At 36.8% G+C, this 13,271-nt stretch overlaps 1 protein-coding gene across 4 annotated transcripts in view; it reads left to right on the top strand.

The window, feature by feature from the left end:
• The window catches only part of LOC129378055 (receptor-type tyrosine-protein phosphatase mu-like), a 179,012-nt gene that overhangs the window by 118,526 nt on the left and 47,215 nt on the right, over positions 1 to 13,271 (top strand). For 2 of the 4 annotated variants that reach the window (XM_055058309.1, XM_055058307.1), the window contains 3 exons: positions 6,812 to 7,029; positions 10,503 to 10,583; positions 11,643 to 11,669. In XM_055058309.1, the coding sequence (XP_054914284.1) occupies positions 6,812 to 7,029; positions 10,503 to 10,583; positions 11,643 to 11,669 (326 nt within the window). The remainder of the gene's footprint in view (positions 1 to 6,811; positions 7,030 to 10,502; positions 10,584 to 11,642; positions 11,670 to 13,271) is intronic. The other 2 variants (XM_055058310.1, XM_055058308.1) reach the window with 1 other exon arrangement.

Raw genomic sequence — 13,271 nt, 5'->3', positions numbered from 1 at the left:
GGCCATTGCAAATTTATTTGCAATGGCAAATATGTTAAAATAATTGGCAGAAGAACTACAACATAAGAAGCTGTTTTATTGCATTCATGTGGATCAAAAAATGTAAATGGGCAAGTCCAAATACACAAATACGACAACATTAATGCCTAACAATGTATACAATTAATATTGTATTTAAGTCTTCGTTCAATCAGCCAGTCAAATTTAGCAAACATGTTACACACACCCAAAGTTTGGGTTGCTTTATTAATTGCAGACTATTTTTTGGACTTTATCTTGAGTCTCATCCGCAGCTCTGATGGGAACTGTGTTGCCAATCATAAACTGGAAACACGTGTATGATTGATGAAACCCATTAATGTTCCGACGCATTCATCAAAGTCATTTAAAGCCACGAGAATATCCTACGGTCGGCCAAAAAATATGCACTTTGGGTTTACCGCCAGAGGTGACTGAGGGCCCGCACCCATCACAACATCAGTCAGAGCGCTCATTAGGAATGCGGTTACATCTTCGATCAAATATATGACTGCCTTTTAATCAGGTGGCTGCACCGGCTGCTTTGCATGCTGCTGCTGGGGGACAAGAAAGATCAATTGGCACAGGGCAGGAGTTGTGATTGGGTCTTTATTCCCATGAGAACTGAATTCATCCATCAAGTAGCAGTGAAGTTCAGTTAAAACACACTAAGTGTGCCACTCTCTCAATCAGCTGTCTGTATTTTCTTGTTGTTCCTAAACTTTAGGTTTCAGAGTCTTTAGATGTATCATTGAATGCATGTTTGTTTGCCCTTTAAGATACATAATATGTAGAATATTATGTAGGGATGTAATAACTGCAACTGAAGAAAGGCGTTACTAAAAGGGTAAATGAATAACGAACATTTAAAATTTCTCATGAAATAATTTTACTGAACCGGCCACTCCAAGAAAAGTTCACCATTGTTCCATATGTTTTCTGTTTGTGGATAATGGCTGTTACTCTGGTGAAATAGAGCCACAAAGTATTAGACACTGACTCATAAACTTATTCTTGCACTGAAAGTTAAGTAATTTTCACTGGGAACAGAGAAATGTTTCTGCTATAAAGTTGACTTCTACCTATTTACAGTTTAGTATTTACAGATTCATATAGTCAGTTTATAGATTCCAGGTACTGACAACCTTTTGAAAAATGAGATAATGTAAATGCTAAAAAAAAAAACAATTGCCTTCCTCTACCTAAAATAAGGATTTATGTAGAAATTGAAGAGTCTGCAATTTCACCTACATATAACTCATTATTCCAACATTATTACCATCTTTCCATATGTCAGTTTTAATAATCACTCCCATTGCACTAGGTGACAGGAAGAGGGTTGTACTTAATGTAGCAATGTTTAAGACAAAGTGCTCGAGGCAAACACCTTCATTAAACTTTACAAGTTGAACATGTGGCAAGAATTGTATTAATTGGTACAAGCCTCGAAGAGTTTTGAACCTACAAGCTCTGCATCTTGATGAGGTAGAAGAAAAGAGAAAGCACCTCGAGCAGGCCAAGGGGGTGCTGTGCAAGAATTGATCTGGTTAAAAAAAAAAAAAAAAAAACAGCATTATCAAACATAAGCAGTAGTATATTGTTGAGGGAGGCTGACCTACAGGGAGTGCTGCTTTTACAATGCAGTGAAAATGCATTTGCCCTTTTACAGATGTTTTGCTTATCAGTAGTTGCTTTTTTGTTGGATTTGATTATTTTTGTCTTTGGGGAATTGAGTTTATTCAGCTCATAACAGGATTTTCAGGCTTAAGCAACCCATTTATGGTCATGCTAAAGCATCTTAATCAGATTTAATTTCAGACTTTGACTGGACCACTCCAAATCCTTCTGCTACATAACTCAGTTGCAGTTGAGCTTTGAATCGCAAAGGGAAGCTCCGACATTCTCCTTATGGATTTTCTGTTAGAGACCAAAATCCATGGGTCCATCAATTATGGCTAGATGTCCAGGCCCAGAAACAGTGAAGCAGGCCAGAACCATCAAACTATCAACAGCAATGTTCTGCTATTTTTACACAAAGGCAGACATCTTCTAGTAAAGTTCCACTTCTCTTTCAGCTGTCCACAAAATATTTTTGGACAATGATGTTTTCTACAATCTACTCTACGTGAGGCCAGCATCATGCTTTATTTTGAAACTTTCCCATACATACAATTTTTTTCCCGTTTTCTTATCAATGAATCATAAACACTGGCTTTAATTGAGCCAGTGAGGAGTCTTGTGAAAAACATTTATAGAGATTTGGTAGAAATTTAAAAAACATGAAAATAAAATGCTTCCATTTGTAAAGTATGTGTAAATTTTTCTTTTGTTGTTGCTATTTTTGATTTTCTGTTCATATATTTCACTGATCTTGAGGGATTTACTTGCTATAGCTCTGTGTAGTGCCACATGATACGATTCCTCAAAAGTCATGTCACTTACAGTGGTAAAAATATTAATTACTTTCTGCTGTGACTGCAGTTCATTTAACTATTTGCAAGAAAAACTGTCCATCATACTTGGTGCTGGATCTCAAAATGACGCCAGAGTCATCATCGTCTCAAAGTGCTGTTGGCTAGCACCTCTTGGCAGACCTCACTGTGGAAGAGAAGCATCTTCAGGTCCAGCCCAGTAGAAGACAAACTTTAAATGGTCAATGTCATTTTTATTTAATTTTAATTGGCTCAGAATCATCTCTCACCATAGCTTTAGGGACACAAAATATATATGCATACATATATGGTCTCTGGCATGGGCTTGTTCAAGTTGGCTAAATGTGCGCAGTTTTTCTTGGTTATTTTTTCCTTCATGTTGCACCCAGGAGAGAAGGCGTATTCCATAATTTGAAAATCCCTGCTTTAAATAATCTTCTGTTTTTATTTCATTACCTCCTAAATGAGTTGTTGATGCACTCGGAGTAATTTTGGTATCATGGAAAGGTTCACCACCATTTCACCTTTTCTTGATTTATGAATAATTACTGTCAGTGTAAATCTCTGCGATCCCAAAGTCTTTGAAATGGCTTTCCAGGCAGATAAATGTCAAAATCTCTCTCATTTGTTCTTCAGGGTTGTTTGTTTGGGGGGAGATCCGTAGACCTACTTCATGCCGTCAGATTGGCTCTATTGGAGTGATTTAGGGAATGCAGCTTTACAATAAAAGATGATTAATAAACATTAATTTATGACTTGAAGTGAGGATGTCTTCTTCAGGTACAGAGCCAGGTTGTTGTTTTGAAAACCACATTTGGAATTTACTCTGAATGATCTGAAACATTTAAGTGGAACAATAAAGTGAAAAATGTGCCCAACACTCATATTGTTAGGTACTTTTTAATTGGACAACATTTACGTTTATGAGGCATTCTGTGAAAATGACCATTTTTTGGTTAAAATGGCTTCAAAGTGTCCAAGCAAACAGGTGGAATGATTGCATGGCATAGTTTAAACATGGTTGGAGGGATGTTTGAAATAAACTCAGTACACACAGCCACTGAAATCCCCCCACTGAGTTAATCAAAGATGCTTCTGTTGCTCCTCCCTGCTGGACGTCAGTCAAATAAAACCAACGTGCACGTCTGATGTTTATCCGGATCGTTTAATGAAGCCTTCTTTGTTACAATGTCACAAGGTTCAGGCCATTCTGACGCTGAAATTAGTCCCACCATGCTGAGCTTAAGGTTTTGAAGCTCCTCTGTTAGAAGTTGCAGCCGTGTTAAACTCCAAATGAACAGACATCCTGGCATTCTGACAGAAAATATGTTTGCTTTTTTATTTTTTGGGGGTGAACTCATCGAGGTATGAGTCCAGTTTGCTTAGATCCTAGATATGCTATGCCTGTCATGTACTGAACTGCACACGTCTTCTAATGAGGATTGCCTAGTAATAGTTACCTGAAGTGGAGGCTCTCTCTTTACTTCTGCAAACATTTCTGCTGTCTCATTTTACAAATGAAAATGCATGTTATTCGATAGGAAAATATCTTTGTTTTGTTGTTCAGCAGTTGCTATTTTAAAATTGCTTAAGATCTTTGCAATAACCAACCGGAGATATTATAAATGGGTACATTTATCAACTTAAACAAACAATCCACGGTAAACTTCCTCTCACTTTCTCTCTTTGCATATCAGACTCAGTATTGTAGTCTTCTATCGTTAATTTTTCTTCCCTTCCACAAATGAGGAAAGAATAGCATGCCAATTAATCTTCATCTAACACCCACAGTGCCTTGCAAACATCCTAGTATTACTGGCGCTTTCCTCATTTTTGGCACTGGTGCCTGTGCAGCCTCATTTATCTTCAGTGTTCTCGCTTCAACTGTCACGCAGGCCAGGAAAAGAGGAAATCCAAGTCTTAGTGGGAATAAGAACAATGATACAGTTTTAAAATCAGCCTCACAATAGTTCTTAATAGTCTCCTCCATGAATGCACACAGTGCTGAATCAGTCTCAATATCGCCTGGGGTACATGGAGCTAACCTCTCCCCTCCTCCCTACTTACTACTTTATGGAGATATAATGGAAAAAAAGAGCAACAAGATTGCCATTTTGTTCCTGGCTCTAATTGCAGATTAAAGACACAAAGTGAGTCCAGCTTGGGAAAATGTAACTACTTTGTCACTCTGCTTTCTGAAGAATGGATCCGCTATTAGCTTCACGTCGTGGCCTTCAGAGCAAATGGCTGTTTGAAGGCAGCGGGAGTCTGTTGCCATATGGCATGAGACAGTGACAAAATTGAATAAACAGAGGAGATTTGCGAAAACAAAGCAGCAGGAGAGCATCATTAGACAGCAGTTGTCCGCCAGAGAGGCTTCAATTCAGATAGGGAAATGGGGTCACGCAGAGAGTAACAAAGTGCGAGAATCAGTGTGAGGGTTGCCATTGTTAATTTTTACACTGTTCGCTCCATTCCAGCTACAGAGCAGCGGCAGACATCAGATATGGCTATTACTTCAGTTCTCATGCTGTTTGCTCCACTTCTTTACTACGTTGTGCATAAAACTGTATGAAAATTGTCTCATCGGGTGGCACGGCAAGGCAGCGTTTATTGCCAAAATACCATAACAATAATGACAAAGGTTGGGGTCAGGTTCAGGAAGCTTTTAAACTGGGTTAACAAATAGCAATTTTAGTCTTCACACTGCAAAAATGCAAAATCTTACCAAGAGGTTTCTTATCTGCTTTCCAGGGAAAGTATCTTAATACACTTGAAATAAGACAAAACTAACTTAGAAGTAAGTTTTCAGGAAAAAAATAGTTTTTTTTTCTATCACCATTAACAATTTACTTACTCCTGTAACTTGCTGAAAGGTGACTTTTAAGTTAGTTTTGTCTTACTTCAAGTGTATTAAAAATATTTGCACTAGACATTAAACCAAAAATAATTAGTAAAATTCAAAGTGTAAGTTTATTTGTGCACTAAGAATTACTGGTTTAGTGAACATCTTTATTGACTAAAAGCCATTGTAAATAAAATCTGATCGTAAAAATGCTTTTGACACATATTCTGCCGTATCTAGTGAACTTATTAAACACATATAGTCAAACATCAAGACCAATCGGCTTCTGCTTCTATTTTGTAAAGTATGTATATTGGGATGTAGGATATAAATGTGCAGCCTGCTTCTTCTGAAATAAGACAGAGAAATGTACCTTTGCCTTTAAATTCAATTAAAGAATTATGAATAAATGAATTAATCAGAAAGATGGTCAGACTATTCCTGCAGTTGGATTTACCCCAGGAAATCAGTAGGCTGAGTCAGTTTTCATCAGTGTAGACAGAAAAAATGCAAATCCTGGCATTATATCGAGTAATTCCATAATGTTATTGTCATTGCCACAACTTTTAAGTCGAACGTGTTAGCTAGCATGCTGGCGTATAGCATCTTAATTTACCAGTTAAATTCTCATCTTTTAAGTTGGGCTCCAAAAACATTATAACATCACATACTTGTTAGGATTGAAAGTCCCCATAATCTTAAGCATGTGTTTTAAATTGGACCAGTCAATTTTTTCAGTTTTTAGGGAGAGAATGAACTCACAGTGAGGTTAGACTATGTACAAAAAAGCAAACATTTTTGTGCCTCATGGTTTGCAGCCTGAGTAATCAATAAAAGGCATCTCTGTACAAGAATATTATGATGCCCAAAGGAAATCAATAGAAGTTATTGTTTAACAGCCTGAAGTAAAAATCATAGGAGGCTGTGACCCCTGTTGTTCAGTAATCTGAACAAAAACATTGATCTTTAAAGACCAAAAAACATTTCTTGTGCAAGATACATCACGCAAAGGACACGACTCTGCTTTGTTTCGAGATGCGAATAAAGCAAAATTTTCAATAGCTTTTACGCATTATGAATTAATTGTATTTGTGTGCCCCTTTGTGTGGATTTGTCTGAATACAAAGCTTTAATGTTGGTTGAACTGGAACCTGCTTGCTTGCTATAACACATCAACTTGAAGTGGGTCAGTATAAGCAGGTTGACTGTTTCAGTTCAGCGTTCACAGCTCTAATATTTCTGCCCCAAAATAATATCAGCTAATTTTAAATCATCAGGGCCACTGATATATTTGGGTTATAGTGTCAAACCTTCCTAAGGATTTATACTTTCCTCAGCTTGGATAAGCCAAATAAAAACTAATGTGGCTCAGCCCAGGGTAGATTATCCCAGCCATCTCATTACATTGATTAGTCATTGCTACCGGCCTCATATCAGATCAATTTGGATGTTTGGGGGTCATTATGTCCACTTTGGTCTGATTGTGTGCTTTTTGTTTGTTTCCCCTTCCACAAAGGAAATTGGCCAAAAAGCGAAAGGAGACACTGAACAGCACCCGCCAAGAGATGACAGTTATGGTCAACTCCATGGACAAAAACTACACAGAGCAGGGCACCAACTGTGACGAGGCGCTGTCCTTCATGGACACGCACAACCACACCCTGAACACACGCAGCGAATGCGCGCTCACGCTCAACGGCCGGAGTGAGTGCACCCTTACCCTGAACGGCCGAGGTAAGATGGCTCCATGTACGTGCTCTGGTTTATCTTTGTTTTTGTAAAATCACTAAGGTAGACGTTAAGATTCTTGATGTCAAATCTGAACTGAATCATCAACAACTGGTATAAAAGTGAAGCTAAAACTAAAGCACAGTAGTGGTGAATTCCCCCAACAAGAAAAAAAAATGTAAATATCAACACTCTGTGTCTTCTTTTAAGTTATCTTTACATTGCTCAATGCAGCTATAAGAAGTATATCCCATAATATTTTTTAACAAGGAGCTGCTATTTCTGATTTTGCTTAATCTAACAAATTTCTCTAATTCTGTTCAAATAGTCTGACTTTTCAAAAACCACTTGTGGAAGTGTAATGGATGAATTTCTGTTAATCATTTAGAAGAATCTAAATTAAATTTGACAAAACTTTCATTTTATAAATTTAGTTTGAATTGTGTCCGTTAATCATAGCTTAATTTCTCACATTGCTTTTTAAATTTCTTCTTTTCTCAGATCAGATTTGTTCAATTAATTCTGCAATTTTTTTAATTTACCTCTAGAATTACCGTTGCTTGTTTAATGGTGAAAACTCTTTAGAAAATCCTTGTTAACAGTCTGCTTGGAGTCTGGTAGTTAAATCAATAATTAAGCCATCATCAAATCCCAAACCAGACCTCAGAGCTTATCAGTAAACATTAGACAGCCAGAAGTCTGTCTTCAGGTCATAAACTCAGCGCCGTGCTGTGTCCAATCCACCTGCCAACCAAAGTAAACACACTACATTTGCTCTCTTGCTGCAAACCTATTAGTTTTCCTCAGGTTATGTTGTTGATAGACAGCTGAGCTAAATCTGTTCACCCGGAGCTTGACCTGCTATAATCCTGGCCTCAAAACCATCAGATTAAAAACCCCAACCATAGCCTCTGTTTCTGCTCCTCTCCCCAAAGATGCTCTGACCTTGATTAACTGTCTGTTGGGGTACTTGTTCAAATCTGGCCCTTCTGTCTGCCAGCGTAAATGATTTAACTGCTTCATTTTGCACTTTGCCTGTCATTGTGAAGCTTCTGACTCTCTGTGACCTTACATTACTGTCAGAAGTGTCATTTAGGCTCAAAACATTAACATGACACATTATATTCCTAAACATACTGTCCTCAAAACCCAAACCGTGCTACACTCAGCAGTCGTTGCTGTGGGATGAGAAGACGATGGCTGTCCAGAGAGAAACAGACAGCATCCTAATTGCTTAAATAAATATTACATCTGAGCCCACATACGCACTGTGGTTATTTTCTGTATGAAGACTCCATGCAGAAATCATTTATTAGTCGTCTTAGATACTTAAGAGCTTTATTTTAAATTTGCTGTGATGGACATTTTCTTACAATCAAATGAGAAAATAGATTTTGAATTCCAGGTTGCATGCAGTCATTAGGACTGTTCATGAGGCATTGAACTCATCTTTTTTTTCAGGGAAAATATAAGTCAACATCAAGATTCAATGGTTTTTAAAATCAAGAATTTGATGCATAAGTTTTAATTATTCTTTTCTGTAATTCACCCAGAGTGAAAATTGTTGGCATATTTGATTGCTGTCCTTGAACCAATGCAACCGAAAGCATCATTTGAAAAACACATGCAAGGAATGATTTATAACCTTCTCAGTAGTGAGGTACAAAATTGTTATTGGCATTCCAATAGTTGCACTTTTTTGACCAGGTTTTGGTCTTTTGAATAGGTGTTTTTAATTTTTAAGTTAAAAGAAATTTGACTGCAATTTGATCCCTTAAAATTGACCTCTGTCTCTTTAAAAAGCTCCTGTTCTATCCAACATCTGCCTTCAGTTTGTCATCACAACTATGTTGAGCCTTTAACATAGTTTTTAGGAGCATTGCACTGAGAAGTATCTTGTACAATGAGCTCAGGAGACTTGTAATTCTGCCAGGTATTTACTATTTGCTGCTGCCACTAGTCTGGAGGAGCTCAGTTGGGGACTGTATCTCCAAGGCAGAGCTTTGAGGACATCAGCAACGCACTGAATGAGTAAACATTTAGGCACTGTTTAATGGTTGCCATGGGAGATTCCAAGAAATGTTCAAACATGCATGAAAGAATCAAAACAACATTTCGGGAATGTTTTAATGCGGAAATGACATTCTAGTATCATATGAAGCTTAAAATTTTTTATTTTACATAATATCCTTCTTTGACACAAATATTTTTGGAAAAAACAGATGTTCTCTGTCCAGGTAGACAGAAGCTACAGGACAAAGATCCTAAATATCCATCAAAACTGCTTTTGGAAACAAAATCACGCTAAAGCAGGCTAAGATCAAGCTTCTGGAATTGTACCAAAATGACTGAATATGCTGAAATCCAGGCTCAGTGCCAGGGAGCAGACCAATTTAAATGAACACTACCATGTCTAATAGGAGTAGACAAAGAGACAAAATACAGCCAGAATTACACCAGAAGCCTGTTTGTGGCTCCAAAAGGGAGGTGTGTACATATGTCTGAGTATATTATATATTTATATGGTTTGACCTTGTTGGGTTTGGAAGAGATTCACAATAAATTCAGACTTGTTTTGAATGTATTTGAAACTGTAAATTGTATTTTCAACCTGTCCTCTATAAAAAAGCAGTTCTGAAAGTTAAAATGTATTATTATTGTGGGCACTGCAGTGCTAACTTTTTTTCTTTTTTACTGTTGTCGCTGTTTATTTACTACTATCAACATAGTGACAGTCAATGTTATCAAGTATAAAAAAGATATTATCAAACTTAACTGTTCTTTTCTGCTACTTATTGTTTGTATCCAGTAATACTTTGATAACACTATCTATCTGTGTTTTGTTGTTAATCATTTTAATAACTCACTTCACAAAGTACAATAAAATTCAACTTTTTGAGGTTTGAAAGTCATTTTACATGGAAGTTTGACATTGTATGTGGGGAACATAACAAAATGGACGTGCTGCTCGTGTCTCAGGTGGAGAGACGGAGTCTGTAGGTCCCACAGGGCAGAGGACACCAGGGCTATAAGTGCAGTTCCTGCCTCTAATCACCCTCCTTGCAGCGCCTGCAAAACAGAACCCAGAGAAATAAGGACAAAGTGTCCTGGTGGAGGGTTTGTTCCAGCGCTATGTTAGCCCTAAATAAAATCCATTGCAACACCCTGCCTTCAGAAGTCAGCAAATTATTGAACAGAGTTCACGTGTGTGTAAATTAATCTCAGCATAAATATAGCAAGGAAAGAATTATGCCACATTTTTCAGATTTTTTGTTGTAAAAAATTTTGAAAATTAAGTGATTTTTTTCTTCCAATTTATATTTGCCTTCTGTTTTCTATTATCTTTGCGTATAATCTTTCAGTAAAATACATAAAAAACAATATTAGTACTTTTATAAGCCACTCCACATTGAAACTCGTAAGTTTTTGTTCTTTTCTCACACTGGTTATAAATTTGTCCTGTTTTGCTTCATCTGCAGCTGGGTCATCCCCCTCCTCCTTCACGCTGCCAAAAGCCAACACTCTGACATCGTCCATCCCCACAAACTCGTACTACCCGGGTAATCATGTTACCTTTTTCTCTGTTAAATCTTTAACAAAGAAAATGCTTCTGTTGCATCCTGCACAGCAAAGCTGACAAATTAAGTTGATAAAATCAGGAAGATTAAGTGTCACAACAGATTAATAATAGACAGCATTTTTACACAAGTTTTAATGAGTTTCACATTCTCTGTGAATCCTCATTTTTAATATAATTTACAAGCTGATCGTGCAACATAAACCTATCCAACATATTTACATGCTTTTTTTTTTTTTTTTTTTTTTTTTTTTTTTTTAAAGGGTCATACACAACAAGAAAGCAGACAGATTAAGTTTGGATGGGTTTTCACCCTGCTACATCCCTGCTCATGTTTTATAGCAGCGCACCAAGATGGATTATTAAATGTTCGATTGAGTTTCTACAGAGAATACCCATAATTGTGTCTTTTGTAATTACTTCACAGCCCATTGATTAGATGGAGGAAAGGTCAGTTAGAATCATAATCAGCTAAACTTGCTCTTTAATTAGCTTTTCCAAAAATCATAATCTATTTCTCATTGTGTTGTTTGGCAAGAAACCAGGAAAAAGGACATATTTATTCAGTGCAAAAACACAAAATATTACCAAGTATTTCTGATCTACTTTCTTATCACACTTCAAAAAGACTAAACTAACTTTCAGCAAGATATAGTAGCTCACGTTTATAATTGTCTTTAATAGTGTTTTTAAAAACAACAGTACTAGTTCCACTGGCAGATTGCTTCATATAACATTTTTCCCATGTTATAAGTGAAAAAAATATGCCAGTGGAACTATTACTTTTTTTAAATCAATATTAAGGAATTTTTTTATCTAAAACATTATTATTGATTTACTTGAATAAAACTTCTATATCTTTCTGAAAAGTTATTTGTAGGTTAGTTTTGTCTTATTTCAGATATTTGAACTTGAAACTAGACAAAAACAAATACTCGGTATTATTTTGGTTTTGCAGCGTTTGTTTTGATTTTGGATTGATTTTATGTTTTTTATTCACTGGCGTTCTTTTCTCCTCCAACCTCTGCACTCGTTTGAGCAGATCCCTTTGTGCCAACGGCTATCTTAGGTGAGACAAATTCTTTCATTTTTCTTCCCAATCATTGTTGCAGTAAAAGTCTGTTACATTCATACAACTAAACCCAACCAAAAACATGTTTTTTTAAAATAATTTTCAAACTTTGACAACTAAATACGGCTTCCTCACCTCCATACCTGCCTGCTGCTTCCTCCTCTCCTTTTTTAACCCTTTCCACACCCCACCCGCCTCCCTCCTCCTTGACCAACAGGGGGAGCTCCTCTCTCGCGCTGGGGCTGGCTTCACTCCATCCCATCCGCATTGCGTGTCGTGCATGTGATGTCACTTGCGTGTTTGACCTCTCATATGCATGGACAAGACATGTGGACCGGATGTGGGGAGAGTGTCTTTAAGGGGCAACAGGAGGGTGATGGGGGCGGCAAATCTTGCCACAGCAGCTGCACAGAGGCACTAAAACACTTCCTCATTGCCCCTGTTTTTCTAGAAAACCAAAATCCAAACATTTGGCCCAAACACTTTACAGGTACAACTAAATACATCAGAAATACATCAGAATATGATTGAACAAAACATTTACTTTAGTAATATAATCAAGTAAAACTGATGTGGTATGAATTTTTTGTTTTTTTACATTTCAAGAGTTTAGTTTTTAATTTTCATTATGGCTGACAGCGAATGAATGCTAACACAGTTTCTGAAAAAATTTAATTACATGAAACCAACAAAAAAAATGTGTTACTATAATGTACTAGCAAACATTTCATCCTACCACTTAACTTTCCATTAAAATGCCTGGATACTGCACTTTGAGCATTAACGTTTTGGTGCTTAATCTCAGTGTTTCTGACATGAACCACAACTTACACTTTTTATAATAATTGTGTTGTACCTTCTGTGTTTTGTATTTATTGTTTGTATTGATTGTATTTTTTGTATTTATTGAAAAAAGGTGTATTTCATTCATTTTAACCTTGTTTTTATAGCCTTTTGGTTAATTCTGGCACGTTTACAGAAATGTCAGTTAATATGCATTGTCCCTACCAAACAAATTAAATTTAAATTACATAAGACAATAGAAAAAGCTGGAAAGTGTCATGGACTAATAAAAACAAAAAAATAATTAAAATATAAACAATAGAAGTTATGTGTTATTGTAAATCACAGGGGAAGACTCCTGACAACCTCATTTCAGGCCACAATAGGTCATTGCTGAAGAGGGTAGTTTATCAGAGTGCTGTATCCAAGCATATTTTTTAAAGTTGAGTGGAAGGAAAAACTGCTAAAAAGGTGTACGTGCAGTTGTCTTTCCTGAGCTAAAGAGGAAAGAGAAAGGACTGATGCCCAGGGGTCTCAAGTCCTCTTTTCATGTCAAAGAAAGTTTTATTTTATAATTTGAAGATGAAGGTCCCAGTGTACAGGAACAGAATCTGCATTGCTGGAGGTCCGATGAGAAGTTAGTGATGGTTTAAGGACTGATGTCCTCCATTGGCACTGGTCCACTTTGTTTTATCAAGTCCAAAGTCAGATGCTCTGATCTCATTTTCCGGCAGGAGCCTTCACCTCCCAGCACTACAAAAAGGTTTTAATATCTGGCTTAATCACCAAATGTCACTCTGCCTGATTGACCATCAG

Source organism: Poeciliopsis prolifica, unplaced genomic scaffold (genome assembly GCF_027474105.1).
Source record: "Poeciliopsis prolifica strain line A6 unplaced genomic scaffold, Auburn_PproV2 SCAFFOLD050, whole genome shotgun sequence".
Classification (NCBI taxonomy): Eukaryota; Metazoa; Chordata; class Actinopteri; order Cyprinodontiformes; family Poeciliidae; genus Poeciliopsis; species Poeciliopsis prolifica.
The sequence above is the reverse complement of the archived record's forward strand: the minus strand, read 5'-3'. Positions and strand labels throughout refer to the sequence as shown.